Source organism: Eumetopias jubatus, unplaced genomic scaffold (genome assembly GCF_037043125.1).
Source record: "Eumetopias jubatus isolate StellerSeaLion01/CBP00866 unplaced genomic scaffold, mEumJub1_p1.0 scaffold_5, whole genome shotgun sequence".
Taxonomy (NCBI): Eukaryota; Metazoa; Chordata; class Mammalia; order Carnivora; family Otariidae; genus Eumetopias; species Eumetopias jubatus.
In genome coordinates, this window is record NW_028274811.1 from 31,692,077 (window position 1) to 31,719,214 (window position 27,138).

The 27,138-nt window shown below is 41.5% G+C and overlaps 1 protein-coding gene across 2 annotated transcripts in view; it reads left to right on the plus strand.

Annotated features, from left to right (window-relative positions):
• The window catches only part of KDM3B (lysine demethylase 3B), a 65,555-nt gene that overhangs the window by 17,895 nt on the left and 20,522 nt on the right, over positions 1–27,138 (plus strand). Inside the window, exons 3-11 of one of the 2 annotated variants that reach the window (XM_028103488.2) lie at positions 1,858–1,971; positions 3,980–4,085; positions 5,771–5,895; positions 7,579–7,653; positions 10,022–10,621; positions 15,135–16,371; positions 17,289–17,490; positions 21,174–21,388; positions 22,068–22,220. In XM_028103488.2, the coding sequence (XP_027959289.2) occupies positions 1,858–1,971; positions 3,980–4,085; positions 5,771–5,895; positions 7,579–7,653; positions 10,022–10,621; positions 15,135–16,371; positions 17,289–17,490; positions 21,174–21,388; positions 22,068–22,220 (2,827 nt within the window). The remainder of the gene's footprint in view (positions 1–1,857; positions 1,972–3,979; positions 4,086–5,770; positions 5,896–7,578; positions 7,654–10,021; positions 10,622–15,134; positions 16,372–17,288; positions 17,491–21,173; positions 21,389–22,067; positions 22,221–27,138) is intronic. The other variant, XM_028103489.2, reaches the window with a different exon arrangement.

Sequence of the window (27,138 nt, forward strand, 5' to 3'; positions counted from 1 at the left end):
TTCAGTCCCCCTCCCCACTTTTTTAGAGAGAGAGAGAGAGTGAGCATGGAAGTGCAGAGGGGGACAGAGGGAGAGGGAGAGAGAATCTCAAGCTCGCACCACTTGGGGCTCAGCACAGAGCCCAATGCAGTGCTTGATCTCAATGACCCTGAGATCATGACTTGAGCCAAAATCAAGAGTCAAACTCTTGGGCGCCTGGGTGGCTCAGATGGTTAAGCGTCTGCCTTCGGCTCAGGTCATGATCCCAGAGTCCTGGGATTGAGTCCCGCATCGGGCTCCCTGCTCCTTGGGAGCCTGCTTCTCCCTCTGCCGCTCTCTCTCTCTCTGTGTCTCTCATGAATAAATAAATAAAATCTTAAAAAAAAAAAAACAAAAAACAAGAGTCAGACACTTAACTGACTGAGCCACCCAGGTGCCCCTGTTCAGCTCCTTTTTATGTACCTATGGGCCATTTGTATATTTTCTTTGGATAAATGTCTATTTGGGTGATTTGCCCATTTTTTAGATTAGATGATTTGTTTTTGCTTTTGAATTGTGTGAGCTCCTTATATATTTTGGATATTAACCCTTTACCTAATACATGATTTCTCCCATTCCTTATATTGCCTTTTCATTTTGTTGGTCATTTCTTTTGCTATTTGTAAGCTATTTAGTTTTTTTTTTTTTTAAGATTTTATTTATTCATTTGCGAGAGAGACAGAGAGAGAACAAGCAGGGGGAGAGGGAGAGGGAGAGGGAGAAGCAGACTCTGCTGAGCAAGGAGCCCGATGCGGGACTCGATCCCAGGACCGTGGGATCATGACCTGAGCTGAAGGCAGACGCTTAACCACCTGAGCCACCCAGGCACCCCAGTTTGTTTGTTTTTGCTTTTGTTGTTTGTGCTTAGTTTTTTTTTAGTAAGTTTTGTTTTCTGAAGTTGGACAGAATCGTGGTGTAAGTTTAATTCTGAGAGTATCCACTGTTTATATCCTGTTAGCAAAGTAAAGCATAAATGTCTACTTTAAAAAAAAAAAAATCTCATTCTCCTGTGGCTAACCAGAGTAAATATATAATACTCAAAACAAATATTTTTTTACCTATTGATTATACACAGCATCATTTACTGGACTGTCTTTTTGTTTGTTTTTTAAATTTTTATTTATTTATTTGACAGAGAGAACGAGAGAGGGAACGCAAGTACATGGGGAGAAGGAGAGAGGGAGAGGGAGAAGCAGGCGCTGAGCAGGGAGCCCGATGCGCAGGCAATGCGGGGCTCAGGGGCTCAATCCCAGGATGCTGGGATCATGACCTGAGCTGAAGGCAGACGCTTAAAGACTGAGCCACCCAGGCACCCCTCTTTTTGTTTGTTTTTAAGGCCATTTCCAATTGAACTTGTAGAAGAAGCTCAAATTGACATGGGCCCCTGGGTGACTTTTGTAGGCTGTTTATGAAACAGTAATATGAATTTACCCATGAACATTTATACCAGTGATTATTTTACAAATCTAACAAAGATTTCAGGAGTTCTAGTTTGGTTTAAGTCTTTATTCTGGGAATTTACTGTAATTTAGCCCTCTTGAAGCCTGACAAGATTAGTCAGATCCCTAGAGGGATTGCGGAATTTCTCATTCTTTGTGTCCTTTTTAGCTGTAAATAAGACTATTGAGCTGACTTTCTGGTCTAGTTTGCTTCCTAGTATTATTTGTGGGGTAGATGCTGGGTTGGGAATGTTTTTAAGAACTTACACTTTAGCTTATCTGTATTTACTGGAGTGAAATATATTAATAATGGATATTTTCTCTAAAGTTAGAGATGTGGTTGAATTGTTACCTATTTTCTTTTCCAAGTTCTAATCAATTTGTCCTTTCTCTTTCACAGACTTTCACTCCCCTAGTAGATAAACTTGGTTTGGGTTCTGTGGTTCCAGTTGAATATCTTCTGGATCGAGAGCTGCGTTTCCTGTCAGATGCTAATGGATTACATCTGTTTCAGGTACTTAGCACTTGTTCTAGTTCTTTTTTTTTTAATTTAATTTAATTTATTTATTTATTTAAAGATTCTGTTTATTCATCTGACAGACACAGTGAGAGAGGGAACACAAGCAGAGGAAGTGGGAGAGGGAGAAGCAGGCTTCCCGCTGAGCAGGGAGCCCGATGTGGGGCTCGATCCCAGGACCCTGGGATCATGACCTGAGCCAAAGGCAGACGCATAACACCTGAGCCACCCAGGCGCCCCAAAACTTGTTCTAGTTCTAAACTTATTTTTCTCCTTGCTAGTTCTTTTGTTGAATATAAATATGTTCCCCCTTTTAGCATTGAACGAAGTACTTCCTCCCAATAATTTACTGTGCCTTTTATTTTTTTTTTAAAGATGTTATTTATTTATATATTTGCCAGAGAGTGAGAGAGCACAAGCAGGGGGAGCATCAGCCAGAGGGAGAAGCAGACTCCCCGATGAGCAGGGAGCACGATGTGGGGCTCAATCCCAGAACCCCGAGATCATGACCTAAGCCAAAGGCAGATGCTTAACCAACTGAGCCACCCAGGCATCCCTCCCTGTGCCTTTTAAAGTTTCTCTGCTACCTTGAAAGTTTATTCACTAGCTGAGGCTTGTTTCCTCTCCTGCATACCCCACCCTACCCTGAAACCACTTAAGACTTAAGAGCACAGGGGCGCCTGGGTTCCCCCTCTCCCTCTGCTACTCCCCCTGCTTGTGCCCTCCCTCTGTCAGATAAATAAAAAGGCATTTTTTTTAAAGATTTTATTTATTTATTTGACAGAGAGAGACAGCGAGAGAGGGAACACAAGCAGAGGGAGTGGGAGAGGGAGAAGCAGGCTTCCCACAGAGCAGGGAGCCGGATGCGGGGCTCAATCCCAGGACTCTGGGATCATGACCTGAGCCTAAGGCAGACGCCTAACAACTGAGCCACCCAGGCACCCCTGTCAAATAAATAAATAAAATCTTAAAAAAAAAAAACTTAAGATCACAATTCTAAGGGTCTTCTGAGAAGGTGGCTTCCCAGAGGTGACTCCTTGTATAACTAAAGGGTACCTATATACTTAGGTCAGTGGCAGAGAAGCTGGAAGTTTGGGCTGATTCCAAGCAGCATTAAATATTGAAGAGCTTAAGGCGCCTGGGTGGCTCAGTTGGTTAAGCGACTGCCTTCCGCTCAGGTCCTGATCCTGGAGTCCCGGATAGAGCTCCCTGCTCAGCGGGGAATCTTCTTCTCCTTCTGACCCTCCCCCATCTCGTGCTCTTTCTTTCTCATTCTCTCTCTCAAGTAAATAAATAAAATCTTTAAAAAAAAATATTGAAGAGCTTAAGTTTATTTCTACTTATAAAGAAAAGGGATAAGTTAGTAGTTTAAACAAACTAGCATCCGAGTTAGAGTTTCAGAATTTATGGATGGTAATAATTTATTTCTCACTTGTAAGGTTTACTGTCTGAAGGTTAAAAATTAGGAGACTTCTAAGAGTTTTGCTGTCTTATTGAATCAGCCAAGGGCAGTATTTCCTTAACAATGTTGTGTGAAATATTAATGATGATTTCTTTGTTGATATGTCTTCCTCCCTCTTTAGGCTTCACTTCCTCTCACCACCCTTGCTTTATTCATCTTTGCCATACTCGTGCTTCTGTGAGTAGGCACTCAGTAAATGTTGGATAAATACCAAAATATGCCAAAAGAGTTACATGGAATAAGATATTTTGTGATCAGATATGTATGAGAAACACTGACCAAAACAAATTTTTTTCTTCCATGTTTTCTCAGAGCCTTTAATATACTACTGTGTATAGAAAGATAGAGTAGGTAATATTTCCTAAATCTAACTGATCCTAGCATCGTTATTTTTTGCAGAACATCTCATGAGACTAGAGTTTTACAGAACATTCTTAGGCCATGCTGGTGTAGAGCTCCTCAAGGGTATGATTTTTCTAATCTGATTAGATACTATTGCTTTCATTTTAATATTTGGTTGTTTTCTTCTTTTATCTTTACCAGATGGGAACAGATAGCCAAAACCAGATTCTTTTGGAACATGCTGCACTGAGAGATACAGTTAATGCTTTGATCAGTGACCAGAAGCTACAAGAGATATTCAGCCGAGGTAAGAACAGGTAGTCTTCTGTCCCTGAATCCTGAATCAGGTATGTGATCAGTGTTGAAAGTGATTGAATGGGGAAGACACCATGCAACTCTAAACATTTGTGCTGCTTTTTGTGGGGAGAGTCAAGAGTGTGCAGTTGGCTAAATCTCTAGAATAGTTTGGAAAAATACGATCTTACTCAGACCCCTGTTTTCCTCTTTAATTACATTTCATACTATCCAATTTTGTTGTGAGTTTTGTTCTGTTGGGTTTTTTCCCATTTCTTAAATATTTATTAAGGACGAACCTTGGGGGCGCCTGGGTGGCTCAGTCCGTTAAGCATCTGACTCTTGATCTCAGGGTCATGAGTTCAGGCCCTGCACTGGGCTCCATGCTAGGCGTGGAGCCTACTTGGAAAGAAAAAAAGGACGGACCTTGTACTAGACACAGTGTTAAGGTGGTAGAGCTAGAAAATCTCTGCCCTTATTGAGCTCAGTGTCTGTGAGGTTCTCAAGGAGTAAAGACTATTAACATAAATAACATCTTAGAGTGCAGGTACGTTCATAAAAGAAGGTGTCCACAGACTCCTTCACATTAACAACGTGTTAGTTTTTTTAAGAATGATAAGAATTATTAGCTTTTTCCAGTTCAGATACAGATTTGCCCAAGATTCCACATAAAGAATAGACTATCCTTCCCTTCATGTTGTACATCTACTCCTCTTCCATTCTGAACCTCTTGAAAATCGTGATTTTCAGTGAAATAGAGTCTTTGATTCTCTTTTGTCAAGCTGTATCTGAATGGGTAAAGGTAAGTAAACTGGTTTATTGGGAGAAGGAGAGTATCAGGATAAAGTGATGTTTAGTAATCAAGGAAAAATATGGAGGCAGAAGGGATGTGAGGTAAAATTGATAGCAGAGAGAAGAAAATTGAGTGGACAGAATGAGAGGTGGAGATGTATGGGTGTATGTATAGAAAAATTGAGGAAACTTAATTATTGTTCTGAAAGATAATAATTTAAAATCAGTAATGATTTAACTATATAGTCTCAAATATACAAGATATGGAGAAGAGAGAAACTGTCCTTCAAGAGAATCTGTTCTTTTTGGAGGGACAGCTGAAATTGCAGGGTAACATTACCTGCTGATAAAGTAGTATCTTTAAAACTCTGTGTTCCTAGGAAGACAGGTGCTATATTTGTTCAGACTATTATTAGTGCAGAGGCTGGAAACCTCATAAATTGAACTCTCCACCTACTGTTACTGAAAGTCAGCAGAGTGTAAATGATTATCATTCCTATGGTCACTTAACATAATAGTATACTCAACTTCCTGGCCTTCATTTTTTATATGTATATGTCAGGTCAGATATGTCTGATAGATTTTTTTACTACCTGTAGTTTTTATTTGTAAGTGTTCTTTTTCCTGTATTACTTGTGCAACTGGAAGATTGAGATAAGATGAAATCAGATCTGGGAAATGCTAAGGAATCTCCAAATAAACAGAATTTACAAAGATCACTAGGAAAAACTGTGTTTTGTTTTTGAATTGCTGAGTATGGTAAATCTGAAATCGCTCATTTATTCAACTCCTTACAAGTTGGAAAGGCTAAATATTTACACCAAATAGTTTTCCTTATACTTTTAGAAACAATCATGAACTATAGCTCAGCCAAACATATTCAGTACTGACTAATCTCTCCTTTAGGTCCCTACAGTGTCCAAGGTCACAGGGTCAAAGTATACCAGCCAGAGGGGGAAGAAAGTTGGCTCTATGGTGTTGTAAGCCATCAAGACTCCATCACCCGTCTTATGGAGGTCTCTGTAACTGAGGTGAGGTTTTGGCTTATTTCCTCTAAGATTCATCCATCCCCTTACAGAGGGTTGTGTAGAGAAAGGGAGCACTTGACTATGTATTAGAAGACTTGGGGTCTAGCTCTGGCTCTTTCACTTAATGACTGTATGACCTTGAGAAAGGCTGTTCAACTTCCTTAATTGTTCTTCCTCATTGTTCTCATCTGTAAATTAAGAGATATTTCGGTACTCCGCCAGCCCCACCTCAGCACTGTTTTGGGAACTGAGATAATATATTGGAAAGTGCTTTGAAATCTGTAAAACATTAACATAAAAATATAAAGTGGTATTGTCCTTATTTTATCATATCCATAAAGGTTAGTAGTTTAAAATCTAGTCAGTGAGCATTTGCTTCTGTAATACTTACACCCACTCCCCTATAGATGCTAAAAAAAAAATGTGTCATTTCTAATGAAGTAAATATAAATAAAGCACTGCATCTAGAGCTACCTGGAGAATTGTCTAGGAAAAACAACAGATGAGTGTTTTGAGACAAACAGAAATGTATTTGTGCTGTCTTTGAATTGGTTTCAGATTTGCTCTCAGCAGTCACATGTAATGTAAGCGTAAATGATTTTACTTAATTCCTTTTTGAGTTTTTAAAAATATTACTAATCTTCATTTTAAAATGTCAGAAATATATATAAATAAAGTAGATATTGGAGGCCACCCCTTCTCCTAGGCAAATAATCACAAATAATCACTCCCCTCATTTTAGAGACATTAATTTCAAATTCTGCAACTCTAAAATCTTCCTATTCTGTAGGAATAGGAATATTCTGTAAATCTTCCCCTCATTGGTAACCACCATTAATAGTTTGGTATGTATTCCATATTCTTTGAACTATCTTGTGTGTGTGTGTTGTAATATTTGCATGTTATAAATTTATGTGATAAGTATATGAGCCATACTTTATTAATAAATGGGATTATGTGATACATATAGTTCTGTAATTTACCTTTTTTACTTAGCTGTAGATTATCAACATCTTTCTGTATAAATATACATAGAAATTTGCCTCATCCTTTTAAAAAAGATGCATGCTATTCCACTGAATGGGTATATTATAACTAATTTAATCTAAAATTGATGGACATTTACGTCATTGCCAGTATTTTCAGTAATACAAATAATGCTGCGGTGAATGTCCTTGAACATAATATTATACACTACTTCACATATTGGAATAAATTTCTAGGTATATAATTGCTAGATCAAAGGATATGCACATTAAATCTGACAGGGTGTCAAATCAGCTGCTCCCCAGTGTTTTTGTTTATTGATAGAGTGGTTCTTTTAATGACGTTTGGTTCTGTAGGTTTTTACTTTCTGATATGTACAGAATAGGAAGATTTTAGAGTTGCAGAATTTGAAATTAATTTCTCTAAAAGAGACACTTGGGCATTGAACTCAATTCTTTGATTCATCAATTTAACAAATAATTGAGTGCTTACAATATTTCTGACCTTTTTTGGATATTGTTATTCTGGCAGTGAATGAGATAGTAGAGAACCCTGCTTTTGTGAAGCTTTCATTCTATTGGGAGTAGAAACAAAGAGATAATTACATGGATTATAGAAGAATACGTAATTATGTCTTTGGACAAGGCTTAAGTCTTTTTTCTCCCCTTTTTCATATTTTCTGCTATTCTTCTACTCTAGAGTGGTGAGATCAAGTCCGTAGATCCCAGACTGATCCATGTGATGCTGATGGATAATTCAACTACTCAGAGCGAGGTACAGTAGTCAACTGAGTCTCTGAGCAGACTCATGATCTTTCTTTATCTTACTAAGCAGATTCCTCATGCTTGTGTTATCCATGGATGCCCTTCAGGTTTCCACTCTGGCCACTGTACATTTCTTGCTCTCTCCAAGTCTTGTCTAGTTAAGGGAATATAGTCTCAAGAAGGAATTATAGTTGGAGCAAACCCTTTTAATCATGGCTGTGTTACCCAACCATTTTAGAACTCTATGGCCTATTTCTTCTTACATTCTTTCAGGACAGGTACATTTGATATATTTGAAAGATATAGTAGACAGTTAAAGCTGTAATAAGCAGTAGTAATATTTATAACCTACCTAGTAATAAGAAATGGAGAAGCTGCATCCTTTTTCTTTCTATTTAGTGGTAGTGAGCTCCAAGAAGTCTGAAATTTTGTATCCCAAGAAGAAATAAATCAAACAGGTGCCTAGTTCAGTGCTCAGCACACAGTGGATTACTCCATAATTACTGTGAATCAGGCCAGCTCTTGGTTCATTCAGAATTATCATAACCCAAAAACAGATATATAATAAACCAGTGTCTGAACCAATCAAGGAATGCCATGTGAATTTCTTTTCACTAAGACATTGACAAGACAGCTGTTTAGCCACATGTTCCTCATAGTCTCTTAGCATCTCTGTAATATTGCTGTCTTGGCTACTCCTGCTAAGGATATGGTTCTTCTCATCTTTATCCAGTCATTCTTGCCTTGATAAAACAAAATCAAGTTAGGAAAAGAAGAATCAGGGTTAAATTTAATAGCTCTTTACTATATATTATATTGCCACAAGTAGGATAAGTCTCTTGACTATTTGCATGACTGAAAATATCTTTTACTTTGATGGTGTGTTGGGCCCCTTTTTATTCCCTTCCTTACTTCATTCATTCACTAAGTACCTCTTAAATGCCACGCACTATTCCACTGGTCAGATATAACTGGAGAGTACTGGTCTCCATGTCTTATGCTGTCTACTCACATGTGAGTAGCTCACTGGAAGTAGGACATACATTTAAGTTATTGCTCAGGGAGGTTGCAATGAGCCAAGATCAGCAATTTGGCTAGATGCATAAGAGGTGAGATCTATGGTTTTCAGAAGCAGATTACCAAAAGTGTGGAGGAAACAGAAGTAAATCTTGAGCTTTGTTAAGAGCTATAGAATGAAATTAAGGGGAAAAAGATGGAAATGAAGGCAGCAAAAAAAAAAAAAAAGCGAGAGTAGAGAAACTAGAACTGGCAAGAAGAAATATAAAATTTGAAAAAGTTGCAGTTATAATAGCTATATGTTACAACAAAATACAGATCTCTACAAAGAAGCTATAAATATTCAAGGGCTGTAAGATTAATGAAGTTGGTAAATATTAATGGCTGCATAACTGTGTCACTAGCTTATTGCCACCCTGACACACGTTATCTGAGTAAAACTATCTGAAAGGTACCTAAATAAAGCTTAAAAAAAATAAAAGGCATTGCTTCCTAGTGGGATACCTTTCTAATAATGTTCTAGATAAAAGTTCTTGCAGCACAAAGATTTCTTGAGAGAATGGTAGCTGAGTTCCAAGCCCCCTTCCCCACAAGGAGGAGTTTATTTAGAGAGAGGAATTGTGTCTTCTGATCTTTTAAGGTTGCTTGGCCTCTCAATTAAGGCACAAGTCAGATTTCATGAGATAGGCTGAAATTATTGGAAGAGCTAAGGGAGTTGGCTGTTTGGTCTATGGTAGCCTGCCTTTTTTGCTTTCCTTTGTCTAATACTTTGAAATAAGTTCTGGAGATTGTCTATTTATAAAAGTGTCCACAAGAGCAATCCAAACCTGCCTGTGTTGGACTCACTTTCCCTTTGGTCACAGACTCATAAATGTTACTCTTCCTATTGTTAAGTTGTCACCAGTTTTTTAGTGACTTCTGAATAGAGGAGATTTTATATTTCAATACTTGAAATGCCAGTTTCAGTCAAATAAAGAGAAAAATATGAAATAAAGCAGATTTTTTTTTCATTGAAGGGCAAATGAGCTCCCATCCTAGCACTAGCAGTCTTCTTTTGTGAATGAAATTCCACAGATTTTTCAAACCCTCAAAAAAGTCCATTTGAGGAAGCGTTTTATTTAAGGGAAGGTTTGCCAAGTGAGTTAATCTCTCGTAACCATTATCTTGAATACATGTGTAAATTGAGTCACAGGAAGATTGGAGCTTTCTGACTAAGGGGATGTCTTAGAGCTGGCATTGGAATGTAGCAATCTGCCTGCTTTGATGATCTGCTTCTAGAGATGGGAAAGAGCTAACGGTTTATGGTTTTCACAGGATGGAAGGTTCCTTATAATAAATCTTTTTTGAATTTTGTTTTGTAGGGGGGTACGTTAAAAGCAGTAAAATCTTCCAAAGGAAAGAAGAAGAGAGAGAGCATAGAGGGGAAAGATGGCCGGAGGAGGAAAAGTGCTTCGGACTCTGGGTGTGACCCTGCATCAAAGAAATTAAAAGGAGACAGGGGTGAAGTAGACAGTAATGGGAGCGATGGAGGTGAGGCGAGCCGAGGGCCCTGGAAAGGAGGGAATGCCAGTGGAGAGCCAGGGCTGGATCAGAGAGCCAAGCAGCCACCGACTACATTTGTCCCCCAGATTAACCGCAACATTCGCTTTGCCACTTACACCAAAGAAAACGGCAGGACTCTGGTGGTGCAGGATGAGCCTGTAGGTGGGGACACACCTGTACCTTTCACTCCATATTCTACAGCCACAGGTCAAACACCTTTGGCCCCAGAGGTGGGTGGAGCCGAAAACAAAGAGGCAGGAAAAACACTGGAACAAGTTGGCCAGGGCCTGGTGGCTTCAGCAGCTGTGGTCAGTGCCGCCAGCTCCACCCCAACCACGGTGAGGATCTCAGACACTGGCCTTGCAGCAGGGACTGGGCCGGACAAACAGAAAGGCAGCCGGTTACAGGCCCCAGGAGAGGTGAGTTGTTTCAGGGGCAGATTTGCAAGATTTGGGCTCATTCTTTTACCCTACTCTAATGTTAACACATTAAACAGCATCTAAAATGCCACAGGGAAGGAGTATTTCTGAGATGTGCTTAAATTATACTCTGAATAGTCCTTTACTGCTCGTTGGGCAAATGTGTATATTTTAATAACTTTATTAGCTCTTAAAAGTCACCTGAACAATTGCACTAATCAAAAACTGATTATAAAACCCAATTTAATGAGATACTCAAAGAAATCTGGTGGGGAATCTTTTTAATTCAATTATCTATTTAGTTCACATAGTGGTTGAGCCTCTACCAGGCCTATGAGAGGCAAGGTTAATGAATTACAGTTGGTAACAGTGAACGCTATAATTAAGGCTATGTGAAAGCGACTATTACCATCCCCTGTTTTTAGTTCATCATCTTCTATGATATTTTCCTTTGAGACTAGGCTTCTTTCCATGATTTGATATGGCTATAAAAGTTTTTTTTTCCTAACTTACTCTTTTTAAGGCTTAACTGGAAAATTTGATGGAATTAATCACAGTAGTATCCAACTTAACTATGTTCTTTATCCAATACACATGTTCATTGCTGAAATGGAACTTCTGTTAATTATGAGTTAACACCACGTTGGCTCCCCAGTCAAATTTGAAACAATATCAGAATCATTTCTTACAGTCTTTTGACTCTTATTTTGGTTCACCAAAGAATGATTTATGATGCTAGTCATTTTTTTTTCAGACTGGCTGTTTCCTCAAGCTGGAATATGAAATACAAAGACAAAATATAAATGATTTTTTAAATTATATATAGGAAACTACTGTGTGCTAAGTACTGTATATTATAAACAAAGAATTGAAATCCCTATTTGAAGGAGCTCAGTGCTTAAGATGGAATCATTTTAGGTATAACAGTGCCAGGTAAAACATGGCGTATACATTTCATCTGAGTTCTTCCCCTCCTAAGAGATGGAGTTTGTGAATCCTTAGTGGGGAAGGAGGTGAAAGGTCCAGGCAGAAGAGGAGAAGGCCTATAAGTGCAAATTTTGCACTGTTTATGGGTTTGTCCTCTGTTAGTTGACCAGCATTCCCAAGAAAATTAGGTGAAGATCTTATGTGGATGTCCACTGTGTTTAAGTCATCATATTGCTCAAATTAATTAAAATCCAGTTCATGTCAAAGGCAGTGTAGATGTAAAGGGGGATTACAAAGTACACCACATTTTATATGCTGCAGGAGGAGACACAATGAATGCTGTTATTCTTGGGGTAGCAAAGCTGAATAGAGGAAATGTGGATTCAGAGGGCATTTTCCAAACAAGTTGCAGAAGTTTCTGTGACTGTATCAGTGATTTTGGTAGTGTGGCAGCCTAAGTATTGTCCTGGGATCTGATTTAAAAGTACAGAAATGGATGTTTCCACTATGATGTCAAATCTTAAAATAGGGACACAGCCTCCAGGAAACGTCTTGCCCTAAAAATTAAGTTGAAACCAGTTTGTCTTCGGTTTCTTATAAAAAAAGGATTTAAAATTTAATCATTTGAAGGAAAATGAAAGGCCATCCAAATTATTTTTCATTCATGTGTATATTTATTTTTAAAGGGTAACTTTAGTAGTGAAACCTGAGCTGCCCATGCTGGATTGTTGGAGTCATGCAGGTGTCAAGGCTCCTGGCCAAATTCTGCTAATGAAACAATAGCCAGGGGCGCCTGGGTGGCTCAGTCGGTTAAGCATCTGCCTTTGGCACAGGTAATGATTCTGGGGTCCTGGAATCAGGGCCTATGTCTGGCTCCATGCTCAGCCTGGAGTCTGCTTCTCCCTCTCCCTCTGCCCCTTCCCCCACTTGCGCTCTCTCTTTCTCACTTTCTCTCTATGAAGTAAATAAATAAAGTCAAAAAAAAAAGAAAGAAAGAAACAACAGCCAACCCTTAGGGCTGTGTCTTTTTCTATTCTCTTCTTTTTTGTTGGGAGGGGGTTTAAGTCAGTAGTTGTTGGTAAGTGGGAAGGAAAAGAAAAAGAATAATGGGGCGCCTGGCTGGCTCAGTAGAGCGAGTGAATCTTGATCTCTGAGCCCCACATTAGGTGGCCCCACATTGGGTTGCCCCACGTTGGGTGTCGAGTTTACCTTTAAATAAATCAACAAACAAACGAACTTCAGGTTTTTAACTCTAAACTGCCATGAAGCAGCCTCTGTAGCAGATGTCAACTGGAGGCAAGCCATAGGTGGCCAGCCTGGTTCTCGTGCCTTTGTGCCACCCCAAGGAAGTCCTAATGTAGGCTCCTCTTGCATATTTAAAGAATTACCTTAAGTAAACAACCCCCCCCTTTGGACAATAGCCATTTCCTTTAGACTAATTTTTTTAATTCTGGAAAAGTAACCAATTTACTATTTTAACTAAAGTGTTATAATACTGTGGTATTTAGTACATCCATAGTGTTGTGCAACCATCAGCACTTTCTAGTTAACAAAAATTTTCATCACCCCAGAAGCAAGCCATTGATACCTGTTAAGCAGTCCTGGAATAATTTTTGTTACCAGTGTTTTAAAAATGAATGTTTAGAGATAGCATCCTCTGTTACCTGAAAGTTGATTTTAAGTGTTCAGACCTGCCTATGGACGTTTCTCTTTGCATGTATATGGATGTGTAATATATATGACAGGGATTCTGCCCTTTACACACATACCTTTTATTCACATGCAGAAGTTAACATTTTCAAGGTGGAAAAAAAGGAAAGTTTTTTTTTTTTAAGATTGTATTCATTTATTTGACAGAGAGGGACACAGCGAGAGAGGGAACACAAGCAGGGGGAGTGGTGGAGGGTGGGGGAAGCAGGTTTCCCGCCGAGCAGGGAGCCCGATGTGGGGCTCGATCCCAGAACTCTGGGACTATGACCTAAGCCAAAGGCAGATGCTTAACGATTGAGCCACCCAGGAGCCCCAGAAAGTGTTTTTTTCACTCTCCAATTTGTTAGACTGAATACTTAAGTTTGGTGGGTGTATGAGTGTCTACACTTTTCCTCTTTTGAGGCTTGTTAGATCCTAATGATAACAAAAGGGTTCAGTGATGAGTGTGCTTTCTTTCTCCCCCCCTCCCTTTTTTTTTTTTAATGTAGGCTCCATGCCCAGCGTGGAGCCCAGTGCAGGGCTTGAACTCATGACCCTGAGATCAAGACCTGAGCTAAGGGGCACCTGGGTGGCTCATTCGTTAAGTGTTTGCCTTTGGCTCAGGTCATGATCCCAGGGTACTGGGATCGAGCTCCACATCGGGCTTCCTGCTCAGTGGGAAGCCTGCTTCTCCATCTCCCACTCCCCCTGCTTGTGTTCCCTCTCTCGCTGTCTCTCTGTCAAAATAAATAAAATCTGAGCCAAGATCAAGAACCGGACACCTAACCGACTGAGCCACCCAGGCGCCCCATGAGTGTGCTTTCTATAATTTAACGTCTTTAGGGCTAACTTTAATTGGAACACATATTCAACTTTTAGGTTGATTTGGGCTCATAAATAAATGGCCAAATTCTAAAATCATCCATCTGAGGGAGTTTCAGACTAATACAGAGAATATTTTTCCTTAATATACAGTGGGCTTGTGATGGTACTGAAGTTACTTTTGTAAGATGGGCAGTTAGTTTAAATAAATCAAAACTTTTAAATAAATCAACACTTTGACAATAGCTGAGGTCATTGAAGTGGATTAATATTATAGGGCCTCTAAATTCATTTCACAGTAAAAGCTACCGTCTGTCTGTTCAGGAACCCTTTTCTCCAATTCCTGGTAGAGTCTTTTCCAAATAGAAACTAAGAAGCCTACACAGCCTCCTAGTGCTGTGACAGCCAGTTGGCCAACAACCAAGGGAGTGGCAGGATGAATGACATTCTGCTATCTCTAGCTCACCCTGTTAAAGATGCCCTCTGTGTGGCCTGTGGCAGGTTTCTTCCTTAATGCCTTAATGCTTCTTTAATGTGAGATGTAGTTATAAGAGCAGGTTTATTTGTTTGTTTTTTAAAGATTTTGTTTATTTATTTGAGATAGAGAGCATGAGAGGGGGGAGGGTCAGAGGGAGAAGCATACTCCCCGCTGAGCAGGGAGCCCGATGCGGGACTTGATCCTGGAACTCCACGATCATGACCTGAGCCGAAGGCAGTCGCTTAACCAACAGCCACCCAGGCGCCCTGTTTTGTTGGTTTTTTTTTTTTAAGATTTTATTTATTTATTTGCACAGAGAGAGAGCAGGAACACAAGCAGGGGCAGAGGGAGAGAGAGAAGCAGTCTCTCCGCTGAGCAGGGAGCTCAATGTGGGGCTGATCCCAGGACCTGGGATTATGACCTAAGCCAAAGGCAGATGCTTAACAACGGAGCCACCCAGGCGCCCCTATAAGATCAGTTTTCATGGAATTGTAGGAGAGAAAAGTTGATTTGACCCACAAGAAACATTGGCCTAAGTCCAGGAAAGAGGTGGTCAAGAGAAAGCAGCGTCATTAACTTGGGCTATCTTCTTTTCAGAATTCAAGAAACACTGTTCTGGCCTCTTCTGGATTTGGAGCATCTCTCCCAAGTTCATCACAACCTTTGACTTTTGGAAGTGGAAGGAGCCAGTCCAATGGGGTTCTAGCCACAGAGAACAAACCTTTGGGCTTCTCTTTTGGCTGTAGCTCTGCACCAGAGTCTCAGAAAGACTCTGATCTCTCCAAAAACTTGTTTTTTCAGTGCATGTCCCAAACTTTACCCACCAGTAACTACTTCACTACCGTTTCAGAGAGTTTGGCTGATGATTCCTCCAGTCGAGACTCATTCAAACAAAGCCTTGAGAGCCTGTGTAAAGGCAGATCCACTCTTGGAGCAGACACTAAATCAGGCTCTAAGGCTGGCAGCTCTGTGGATCGGAAGGTGCCTACAGAGTCCATGCCCACCCTCACACCAGCCTTCCCACGGAGCCTCCTAAATGCCCGCACCCCGGAGAGTCATGAAAATCTATTTTTACAGCCCCCTAAACTGTCCCGAGAAGAGCCCTCTAACCCTTTCCTTGCATTTGTGGAGAAAGTTGAACATAGCCCTTTCAGCAGCTTTGCATCTCAGGCATCAGGTAGCTCTTCTTCTGCTACCACTGTCACCTCTAAGGCAGCACCCAGCTGGCCCGAGGCTCATTCCTCTACAGATTCGGCATCTTTAGCAAAGAAGAAAACCCTCTTCATCACAACTGACTCCTCTAAACTGGTGTCTGGTGTTCTGGGGTCAGCTCTTACCACCGGAGGTCCGAGCCTCTCTGCCATGGGGAATGGCCGCTCCAGCTCACCCACCAGCAGCCTCACCCAGCCCATTGAGATGCCTACTCTCTCCTCCAGCCCCACAGAGGAGAGGCCAACTGTGGGGCCTGGGCAGCAGGACAATCCCCTCCTCAAAACCTTTAGTAACGTCTTTGGCAGGCACTCAGGCAGCTTTCTGTCCTCCCCAGCAGATTTTTCACAGGAGAACAAAGCTCCTTTTGAAGCTGTGAAAAGGTTCTCACTGGATGAGCGAAGCTTGGCTTGCAGACAGGACTCGGACTCCAGTACCAACAGTGACCTGTCAGATTTGAGCGATTCTGAGGAGCAGCTGCAGGCCAAGACTGGCCTGAAGGGGATTCCAGAGCACCTAATGGGGAAGTTGGGCCCCAATGGGGAGCGAAGTGCTGAGCTATTGCTGGGCAAAGGCAAAGGGAAGCAGGCCCCAAAGGGCCGGCCACGGACCGCCCCCCTGAAAGGTGATCTTGCTGGGGTTATCCATTGGCTTGGCTCGGGCACTAGCCTTGAATGCCTGCCTGTTGTGCTGTTGGGCAGCAGAAGCCCTTTCTTTGATGGAAAGTTCTATAATCATGTAGAATAACATGCCCAGAAGGGCCCAGTAGAGGCCCCTCATCAGACCTTTTGGTTCAGGGCAGGATTGCGTCTAACCCAGCAGTGTTACTAAAGAGGGATATCTACCTGTGTAATAATTCCATAGACAAGAACCCTTGATACTCCTTTTGCTCAGGAGTTCTTTCCTGGTGTTTTTCTCATCCCTTTCTACTTCTCTTTGGCCCATCCTCTTTAATTTACTTTAGAGGAGTTACTGAGTACTGGACTCTGTTCTCACATAGCAGCCTTTCATAGACTTACTTAAGCAAAAAGAATCAACCCTCAAATTTGCTTCTCTCTGTTACATATATAAAGTTTTAACACCTCTTCCAAAAGCCATTAACTCCTATGCTGTGTGGTTATAGTCCAGAATTGTGTAAGGGCAAGTATCTAAGAGAAAGTTGAATGGTAAAAGTAACTGTTGTCTTTAGGAACTGGCATCCCATGGGGGCACAGGAGTTGTTGATTAGTAGAACAGTTGTATTCCCGGAGGCCTGAGGCAAGTGGCTACCTTCTGCCTTCTTGGGTTTTCCTCACCCATGCCAGAGTTGTTTCCTCGTAATGGGACACTTCCCACAAATTCTCTCCATGGTCTTTAGCTTCCAATTGAAGCCTCTTTGCTCCCTCCCTTTCTGTCAAGGATGGACCTGATAGGCACAAGCCCAGCCATGGCAAGGAGGAATGAGCCAGGTCAGGACAAGAATGCATCCCCAGGTGGATCATGTTATAGGGTCTCATTAATACCAGTCATGACCAACCGTTTCTCCCTCTTCCCTTGCCACAGTTGGCCAATCAGTGCTGAAAGATGTGAGCAAGGTGAAGAAGCTGAAGCAGTCTGGAGAGCCCTTCCTGCAGGATGGGTCCTGCATCAATGTCGCCCCTCACCTGCACAAGTGTCGGGAGTGCCGCCTGGAGCGGTATCGGAAGTTCAAAGAACAGGAGCAAGATGATTCTACTGTGGCCTGCCGCTTCTTTCACTTCCGGAGGTACCCAAACCCGTCTCCGTCTCCTTCCCAGTTTCCATTTCTCACTCTTTCTCTGAATCTCACACCTTTTCCTTGTTTTCCTTAACTCCTTTGCTCTGAGTCTTTGCTGAGGTTCTGCCATAGGAGCCACTCAGGTGTTTGGATTGTGAAGTGACTTGTGGCTTTGTCCCTAGAGAATTGAAGGTGAACAGTCTCAGCTGCTGGCCCCTGAGCTTCGTTGAGTTATTCCTAACTTGGGTTCCATTTGAAACCAGTGGTACAAGCAGAAGGATGCCATGTTGTAGTATGGATCTGCCTGACCACTTTTCGGTGCTAAAGTAACTTGAGTCTCTGAGAGAAGGGGAAGGAAGATTAGGAGATAATGGAAAGTGTCTTTGAAATAGAGGTAACTGACAAATCCGGGGAAGGTCCCCTGCTTTTACCAAACAGCAGGTATTTAGTCATTTTCCTTCTGCTTGATAAACTTAGAAGAATTTCTTCCAAATGATCTTTCAGGAATTCATTTTTAAAATAAATCCAAATGGTTTGTCCATGTAGTGTGGATTCACTCATTCAGCAAATTTTACTGAGCACTTACTGTGTGCCAGCCACTGTTGTGGGCACTGAGGGTTAAGCAGTATAAAACCATAAAGATCCAGCCCTTAGAGGTTTGCTGAGGAGGCAGATAATAAATAAGGAAAAAAGATTAAATACATGGCATGTTAGCTGATAATAACTATGAGAAAAATAAAGACAGGAAAGAGGACTGAAGTAAGGGGAGGTTAAGAGAGGCTACAGTTTAAATAGGATGGTTTTAGGGGTGCCTGGGTGGCTGTCGTTAAGCGTCTGCCTTCGGCTCTGGTCATGATCCCAGGGTCCTGGGATCGATTCCCACATCGAGCTCCCTGCTCAGTGGGAAGCCTGCTTCTCCCTCTCCCACTCCCCCTGCTTGTGTTCCCTCTCTCGCTGTGTCTCTCTCTGTCAAATAAATAAATAAAATCTTAAAAAATAAATAAATAGGATGATTTTAGAAAGTGAGATTTGAGTAAAGACCTGAGGGGGTGAAGGAGTGCTCCACACATTTCTCTGGAGACAAGCATTCCAGGTAGAGGGCACAAAGAGCAACTGTCCCGAGGCTGGACTATTCCTGGTGTGTTTGTGGAGCTAGTGTGGCTAAAAGAGTGGAGGTGGGGGAGTTGAGGTCACAGAGTTAACAAAGGGTCCGCATTTTAAAGGAATACACTAAGGGCCTTGGCTTTTGTGCTGAAAGAGAAGTCATTGAAGGTTTTGAGCTGATGAGGGACACTGAGGAATGTTTTAAAGGATTGCTGTAATTGCCTTCTTGAGAATAGATTATATTGAGGCAAAGGTAGGAACACGGAGAAATAAGGAGCCTGTTGGAATTATCCAGGTGAGAAATGATGGTGGCCTAGTGATGGAAGTGATGAGTCTGTTTGGATTAAGGATATATTTTGAGTGGGTCCCTGGGTGGCGCAGTCTGTTAAGTGTCTGCCTTCGGCTCAGGTCGTGATCCCAGGATCCTGAGACCAAGCCTCACGTTTGGCTCCCTGCTTATCAGGGAGCCTGATTCTTCCTCTCCCTCTGCCTGCCGCCCCCCTGCTTGTGCTCGCGCTCTCTCTCTGTCAAATAAGTAAAAATCTTTAAAAAAAAAAAAAAAGGGATGTATTTTGAAGGAAGTACTCATGATTTTCTGATGGGTTAAATGAGGAGTATGAAAGAAGGAATGGAGTCAAAGATGATTCTACAGCTTTGACCTATTACTGATAAGATTTCTCAGGGAAAAGCAGGTTTGGGGACGAAAATGGGAACTTTTAATTTGGGCTTGTTAAATTTGAGATGCCTATTAGATTTCTAGATGGAGATGTTGAAAGAGCAGCTGGAAACTCAGCTCTGGAGTTGAGGGGGAAAGTCCAGGCAGGAGGTTAAAAATTTGAATGTCACCAGGTATTTAAAGCTGTGTGTTGGTGCGCCTAGGTGGCTCAGTCGGTTAAGTGTCTGTCTTCAGCTCAGGTCATGATCCTAGAATACTGGGATTGAGCCCCATGTCCGGCTCCCTGCTTGGTGGGGAGCCTGCTTCTCCCTCTCCCACTCCCCCTGCTTGTGTTCTCTCTCTCTCTCAAATAAATAAATAAAATCTTAAAAAAAAAAAAAAAGCTGTGTGTCTACTTGAGATCATGGAAGGAGTCCGGGTGTAGATAGAGAAGAGAAGCATTCCTAGGACCAGTCAATCCTGGTGTTCTCCAACATTGAGAGACTGGAAAGGTGAGAAGGAGCTAGTAAAGGAGGTTGAGAAAAAAAAGCCAGTAAGGTGTCCTGGAAGGCAAGTGAAGAAAGTACTTCCAGGGAGGAATAATGAACTGCGGCAAATACTGGGGATTCGGTCAGGTCAGATGAGGACTGAAAGTGACCATTGGGTTTAATGGGGGGAATGACCTTGTCAAAAACAGTTTTGGTATGTTGGTGAGGGAAAGCCTGGTAGGAGTGAATGAAGAGAAAATAAAAGGGAAGAGGAAGTGGTGACAGTCAGTATAGACAACTCTCAAGAAATGCTGCTCTTACAAACAAATAAATGGAGGGTGTGGGATTGAGAGGATTTTTGAGATAGAAATGTTTTAGAGGATTTTTGAGCTAGCAAGTTTAAATACAAGAATGATTCAGTAGGGGGGAAAACAGATGATGTAGAAAAGAGAATATGTGGTGTGATGCCTATGCAAGAGGATAGGATGTAGAGCATAGGTGGAGAGAGAGGTCTTGGCTGGGAGCTAGTTCATTCCTAGCAGCAGCAGGTCAGATGGAACATGGGGCCAGTTGCAGGAAGGCCTGGTAGTATGGTGGAGGGAACTTGTGGGGCATCTTTTCTCTTCGTATTTTCTCAGTGGAATACATAGCAAGGTCCTCATGGGGAGAATTATACTAGAGGTTAGAAAAGAGATGAAGTTCTGAAACAGGCATCTAGGAGCATGAGTGTGCACCAGGAAACTTGTGACTGGGAGGCAACATGAAGGGCTCACCTCACACAGGTAGATATGAATTTCAAGTATGACACTGAGCGTGGCTGGTTTCCTCTGGTCACGTTCAGTGGTGTGGGTGCACATGTGGAACAGGAGGATGGACAAACTGAAAGGCATTTCTGAGGACAGCTTTTTTTTTTTTTTTAATAGATTTTATTTATTTATTTGTCAGAGTTAGAGCACAAGCAGGGGGAGTGGCAGGCAGAGGGAGAAGCAGGCTCCCTGCTGAGCAAGGAGCCCGATGCGGGGCTCGATCTCAGGACCCTAGGATCATGACCTGAGCTAAAGGCAGACACTTAACTGACTGAGCCACCAAGGCGTCCCCTGAGGACAGCTTTTTAAAGAACGCAGACATACTAATTGTTCACAAGCCTTTCTGCTAGTGCAGAGAATACATACTGTGTTGGTCAAATAGGGTGGAAATGTTTTGGGGTTTTTCTGTTTTTAAGTATGTCTGCACCCAGTGGGGATTGAATTTATAACCCCAAGATCAAGAGTTGGATGCCCTTCCAACTGAGCCAGCCAGGTGCCCTCCGGGATGAAAATTCTTAATGCACACTGATTGCTTTTAAGTCCCTTTAATGTTTCTAGCTCCTAGGGTTTTCAGTGTGTATTAGTTTGCATGGCTGCTGCGTTTTACCGTGTATTTGACTGTCTACCTTCCTATCTCAGGTTGATCTTCACTCGGAAGGGGGTACTCCGTGTAGAGGGGTTTCTGAGTCCCCAGCAAAGTGACCCTGATGCCATGAACCTGTGGATTCCCTCTTCCTCCCTAGCAGAAGGGATAGACCTAGAAACCTCAAAATACATCCTGGCCAACGTTGGGGACCAGTTCTGCCAGCTCGTGATGTCCGAGAAGGAGGCCATGATGATGGTGGAGCCACACCGTAAGACACCCTCTTACTTGTTTTCCAGGCACTCCTGCTTGAGAACTTTCATTTTCTGTTGCTTAAAGGAGGAGTGGTGGGAGTGGCAGATGGCCTTTTCTCTGGATGAATTAGACTGATAAGACTCTTCTTTATAGCAAACTAAGTAGCTGAGGCCCTAACTGTATCCAGCAGACTTTATTCCTTCCTCGATCCCTGTCTGGGTTTGGGTCACTGAATATTTTCAGTTTCCTTTGAACCAGTTTATATTAGTGATATTATATGGTTTGTGAATAGATGAAGTGCCACTGGGTACCGTGTTTCGCACCTAGAACCCACCATTATTCAGACATTTATGATATTTCGTGTCTGTGGGATAAAGTACCCAAGGAAAATTCTATGAAATTACTCCCTACATTTCAAGTGAAGAATCCTCTTACTTCAAACTCCCCCAAATTGAAATTTTTACAGTATCTTAAGTAGCAACATGTGGCATTTATTTTCATTGACACTTGTTTGGAAATATTAGCAATTCCATCCATTTTCTTTCTCTTAACATTTATAGAAACACTAACTTATTACATCTTTGAGTTTTATTGCTGGACAAAACACTACACGTAGCAGTCAGTGGACCTGGGGTCTTTTGCTGTTACTCACGATGATCAGTGTCAACAATATTCCTCTTCCTCTTTTCCACCAGAGAAAGTGGCATGGAAGCGAGCAGTGCGTGGTGTACGGGAGATGTGTGACGTATGTGAAACAACTCTCTTCAACATCCACTGGGTTTGTCGCAAATGTGGATTTGGGGTCTGCCTTGACTGTTACAGGCTCAGAAAAAGCCGGCCGCGCAGTGGTGAGCAAATATTGTCCTGTTCAGTTCTAAAGGTAACCTGTCATTGGAGGTATGGGACTTGAAGCCAGAATGGGTTTGTGCCCCCTCTTGAACTGCTTAGCTTCCCTCATTTTTGTTGCATCGTGAGGCCTTAACAGTTGCCAATATTCCACCTAACTGGGTAGGCTAAAAGAAGCCAAGAAGGGTTATTCTTCACCTTCCCTTGTTGTGTTTTTCTTTTTTTTTAATAACATTTTTATTGAGATATAATTCACCCTTTTAAAATGTACAATTCAAAAGGTTTTAGTATATTCTCAAGGTTGTGCAACGATTTTCACTATCAGATTTCACTGTGCTCGCTCCAAAAAGAGATGATGTACGCATTAGCAGTAACTCTGTATTTCTCCCTCTGCTCAGCCCTTGGTAACCATTAATCTACTTACTGTTTCCTCTCTGTAGATTTACCTGTTCTGTACATGTCCTGTAAATGGAATCATACAATATCTGGCCTTCTTTGACTGACCTCTTGCACTTCAGCATACTATTTTAAAGCTTCATCCACGTTATAGCATGTATCATTAACTCATTCTTTTGTATTGCCAAATAATATTCCATTGTATGGATATACTACATTTTGTTCATCCATTCAGTAATCGATGGACATGTAGGTTGTTTCCATTTTGAGCTGTTATGAAAAGTACCACTATGAACATTTGTGTACAGGTTTTTCGTGTGAGCATAGGTTTTCAATTCTTTTGAGTATATGCTTAGAGTGGAATTGATGGGCTATATGGCAGTTCTATGTTTAACCCTTTCAGGAACTGTCGAATTGTATTCCAAAGTAGCTACATCATTTTATAATCCCACCAGCACTGCACAAGGGTTCCAGTTTTTACCCTTTGCCAATGCTTAGTACTGTCTGCCTTTTTGGTTACAGCCATCAATATTGGCTAGGAAGGACTCCCTATCTCATTATGTGATTTTGATTTGCATTTCCCTGATGAGTAATGGTGTTGAGCATCTTTTCATGTGCTTATTGGCTCTCTTAATTGGTTTATCTTTGGAAAAATGACTAGTCAAATCTTTGCTTCCTTTTGTCCTTGCTTTATCTTACTACTTATCTGAAAACCTTCTTGCCCCTTAACCTCCTTATTCTTCCCTCTTCAGAGATACTGTGCAACCATTGGAACACAGTGGTTTAGAGCTTATGCTACTGGGATTTGAAACCTACTTTCACATCTTATTACACCAACTGTGGTATCTTGGGCTAATTTCTTAATCCCTCAGAGCCTCAATTTCCTTATCTATAAAGTAAAGGTAATATGAGTACTTCTTACACTGTATTGTTGTGAGGATTAAATGAGATATTGTATTTAAAGTAGTTATCACAGGGCCTGGCATCCACTACGTACCGTGTGTTATGTAGCTTTTCGATCTTCCACTTCGGCCCATGAAAGATTAACTTCCGCAGGAATTGCCCTCCTGCCTTAAACAAGAAAACCAGACTAAATATATGAAACCACGGTTTTAGACATTGGACAGCAGGCAGCATGAGCCTGTGATCTCTAAGAGCAGGGAAGAACCAAGGCAAATCCTACAATTTCACCAGTTTACTGCCTGCAGGCAGTTTGCAGGCTGCAATAGAGGGAAGAGCAACTAAACCAAACCGTCTGGCAGTCTCACTGAGCTGAGACAGAGATCAGAGTCTAAGAAGAGTAAGGCAGTGTGCTGAAGACGTTAGAGCTTCACAGAGAGAACACCAGAGGTCTGCAGAGAGGTCACCTCAGTTTTTGGCTGTATAGTGATCTGCACATATACGAGGTAAAACTCTGTGAGGCCCAAAAAGGAACCTTCAGAAAGCAATTGACTTAATAATTTCCACAACTTACCATTTGTATTGCTACCAGCCAGAGTGGAAAGACACTGGGCAGAGTCCAGAAGAGTCATACTTTGACAGTGGGACTAATATAGTCCCAGAATAAAGGCTGCTCTGGAGATAACATAGTGTAAAGCAAGCCTTGGAAGGATCAAACTGATCTGCAGGCTACTCAGCTATGCACCAGACTAAAACCAAACACTCTTTAAAGGATTACAACAAAATCCAGTACTCTGAAGCATTAAAGTCAAAAAAACTCTGCATTCAGTCGTGAATAATCAGGGGGCACCTGGCTGGCTCAGTCAGTAGATCATGCAACTCTTGATCTCAGGGTCGTGAGTTTGAGCCCCACACTGGGGATAGAGTTGACTTAAAAAAAAAAAAAAAGAAAGAAAGAATAATCAGGTATGAGTCTCTTTGGTAAATGGTGCCAGGAAAACTGGACAGCTACTTGCAAAGGAGTGAAACCAGACCACTCTCTTACACCATACACAAAAATAAACCCAAAATGTATTAATAAATGTGAGACCCAAAACCATAAAACACCTGTAAGAAAACACAGGCAGTAATCTCTTGGGTATTGGCCTTAGCAAAATTTTCTGGATATGTCTTATCAGGCAAGGGAAACAAAAGAAAAATAAACTGTTGGGACTATACCAAAATAAAAAGCTTTTCCACAGCAAAGGAAACTTCCATCAACAAAATGAAAAGGCAGCCTTCTGAATGGAAGAAGATATTTGCAAGTGATATATCCAATAAAGGGTTAATATCCAAACTGTATAGAAAACTTAACTCAAAAAAAAACCCTGTCTGGTTAAAAAATGGGCAGAGGACCTGCATAGACATTTTTTCAAAGAAGGCATACAGCTGGCCAGCAGACACATGAAGACATGTTCCACATTATTCTCATCAGGTAAACGCAGACCAAAGCCACAGTGAGATCCTACATGTCACAATGGCTAGTATCAAAAAGACAAGAAATAACAAGTGTTGGGGAGGATGGAGAAAAAGGAACCCTCCATGCACTTGGTGGGAATGTCAATTGGTGTAGTCACTATGGAAAACAGTATGGAGATCTCTCAAAAAAATTAAACATGTAAATGTGATCTAATAATTCCACTACTGGGTATTTACCCAAAGAAAATGGAAACACTAACTCAAAAAGATGCACCCCAATGTTTACTGCATTGCTATTTACAATAGGCAAGATATGGAAGCAACCCAAGTGTCCATCAGTAGATGAATGGATAAAGAAGATGGGGTGGGGGTGTATACACATATACACCTACATACCCACAATGAAATACTACTCTGTCATAAAAAAGAAGGACATCTTGCCACTTGCAACAACATGGGTGGACTTACAGGGTATTGCACTAAGTGAAATAAGAGAAAGACAGATACCCTATTTTTCACTTATGTGTGGAATCTAAAAAACAAAACAGGGGCACCTGGCTGGCTCAATCAGTAGACCATGCGAGTCTTGATCTTGGGGACCTGAGTTCAAGCCCCACATTGGGCACAGAGACTAAGAAAAAAAAATTTTTTTTTAAGATTTTATTTATTTATTTGACAGAGACACAGCGAGAGAGGGAACACAAGCAGGGGGAGTGAGAGAGGGAGAAGCAGGCCTCCCACTGAGCAGGGAGCCTGATGCAGGGCCCGACCCCAGGACCCTGAGACCACGACCTGAGCTGAAGGCAGAGGCCTAACAACTGAGCCACCCAGGCGCCCCAAGAAAAAAATTTTTTTAATTAAAAAATAATAAAAGGGTGCCTGGGTGGTTCAGTCAGTTAAGCGTCCAACTCTTGATTTCAGCTCAGGTCATATATCAGGATCATGAGATTGTGCCCCACGTCAGGCTCTACGCTGGGCTTGGAGCCTGCTTAAGATTCTCTCCCTCTCAGGCGCCTGGGTGGCTCAGTCATTAAGCATCTGCCTTAGGCTCAGGCCATGATCCCAACGGTTCTGGGGTCGAGCCCTGCATCAGGCTCCCTGCTCTGCCGGAAGCCTCCTTTTCCCTCTCCCACTCCCCCTCCTTGTGTTCCCTCTCTCACCATGTCTCTCTCTGTCAAATAAATAAAATCTTTAAGAAAAAAAAAAGATTCTCTCTCCCTCTCTCTTTGCCCCTCCCCCCACCCCCTCGCACGCTCTTGCTCTCTCTAAAAAATAATCAAAAAAATAAAAATAACTAATATGAACAAATAAGTAAACTCATAAATAAATGCAGAGAACAGACCAGTGATTGCCTGAGGGGAAGCAGTGGGAAGTGAGCAAAATAGGTGAGAGGGGTTAAGAGGTACAGAGTTCCAGTGATAAAATAAATAAGGCACAGGGATGAAAAGTATGGCACAGGCAATATAGTAATTAATGTTGTAATAACACTGTATGGTGACAGATGGCAACTACATTTATCATGGTGAGCATTAAGTAATGTATAGAACCGTCAAATCACTATGATGTAAACCTGAAACTGCTTTGGTATATCAACTATATGTCAACTATATTTCAGTAATAAAAAATTTTTATTTTATTTTTTTAAGATTTTTATTTATTTATTTGAGAGAGAGAATGAGAGAGAGAGAGACATGAGGGGTGGAGGGTCAGAGGGAGAAGCAGACTCCCCGCTGAGCAGGGAGCCCGATGCGGGACTCGATCCTGGGACTCCAGGATCATGACCTGAGCTGAAGGCAGTCGCTTAACCAACTGAGCCACCCAGGCGCCTCAGTAATAAAAAATTTTTAAATAAAAGCATAATCAGATATGTAAAAAAGCAGGACAGTATGACCAATAATCTGGGGAAAAGAAACCATCAATAGAAACAAATGCAGAAATGACAGTGATGATAGAATTACTGTAAAAGGACCTTCAAGCCGCTATTATAAATGATATAAATATATTGAAAGACATAAAGGGAGACATGAACATGATGAGTAGAGAAACAAAATACATAAGAGACCCAAGTGAATCATAAAGGGATGAAAAATATCTCAAAAAAAATTGTACTAGGTGGGATAATAGCAAATGAGACACTGCAGAAGAAGCTACGAAGTTAGGCATAAC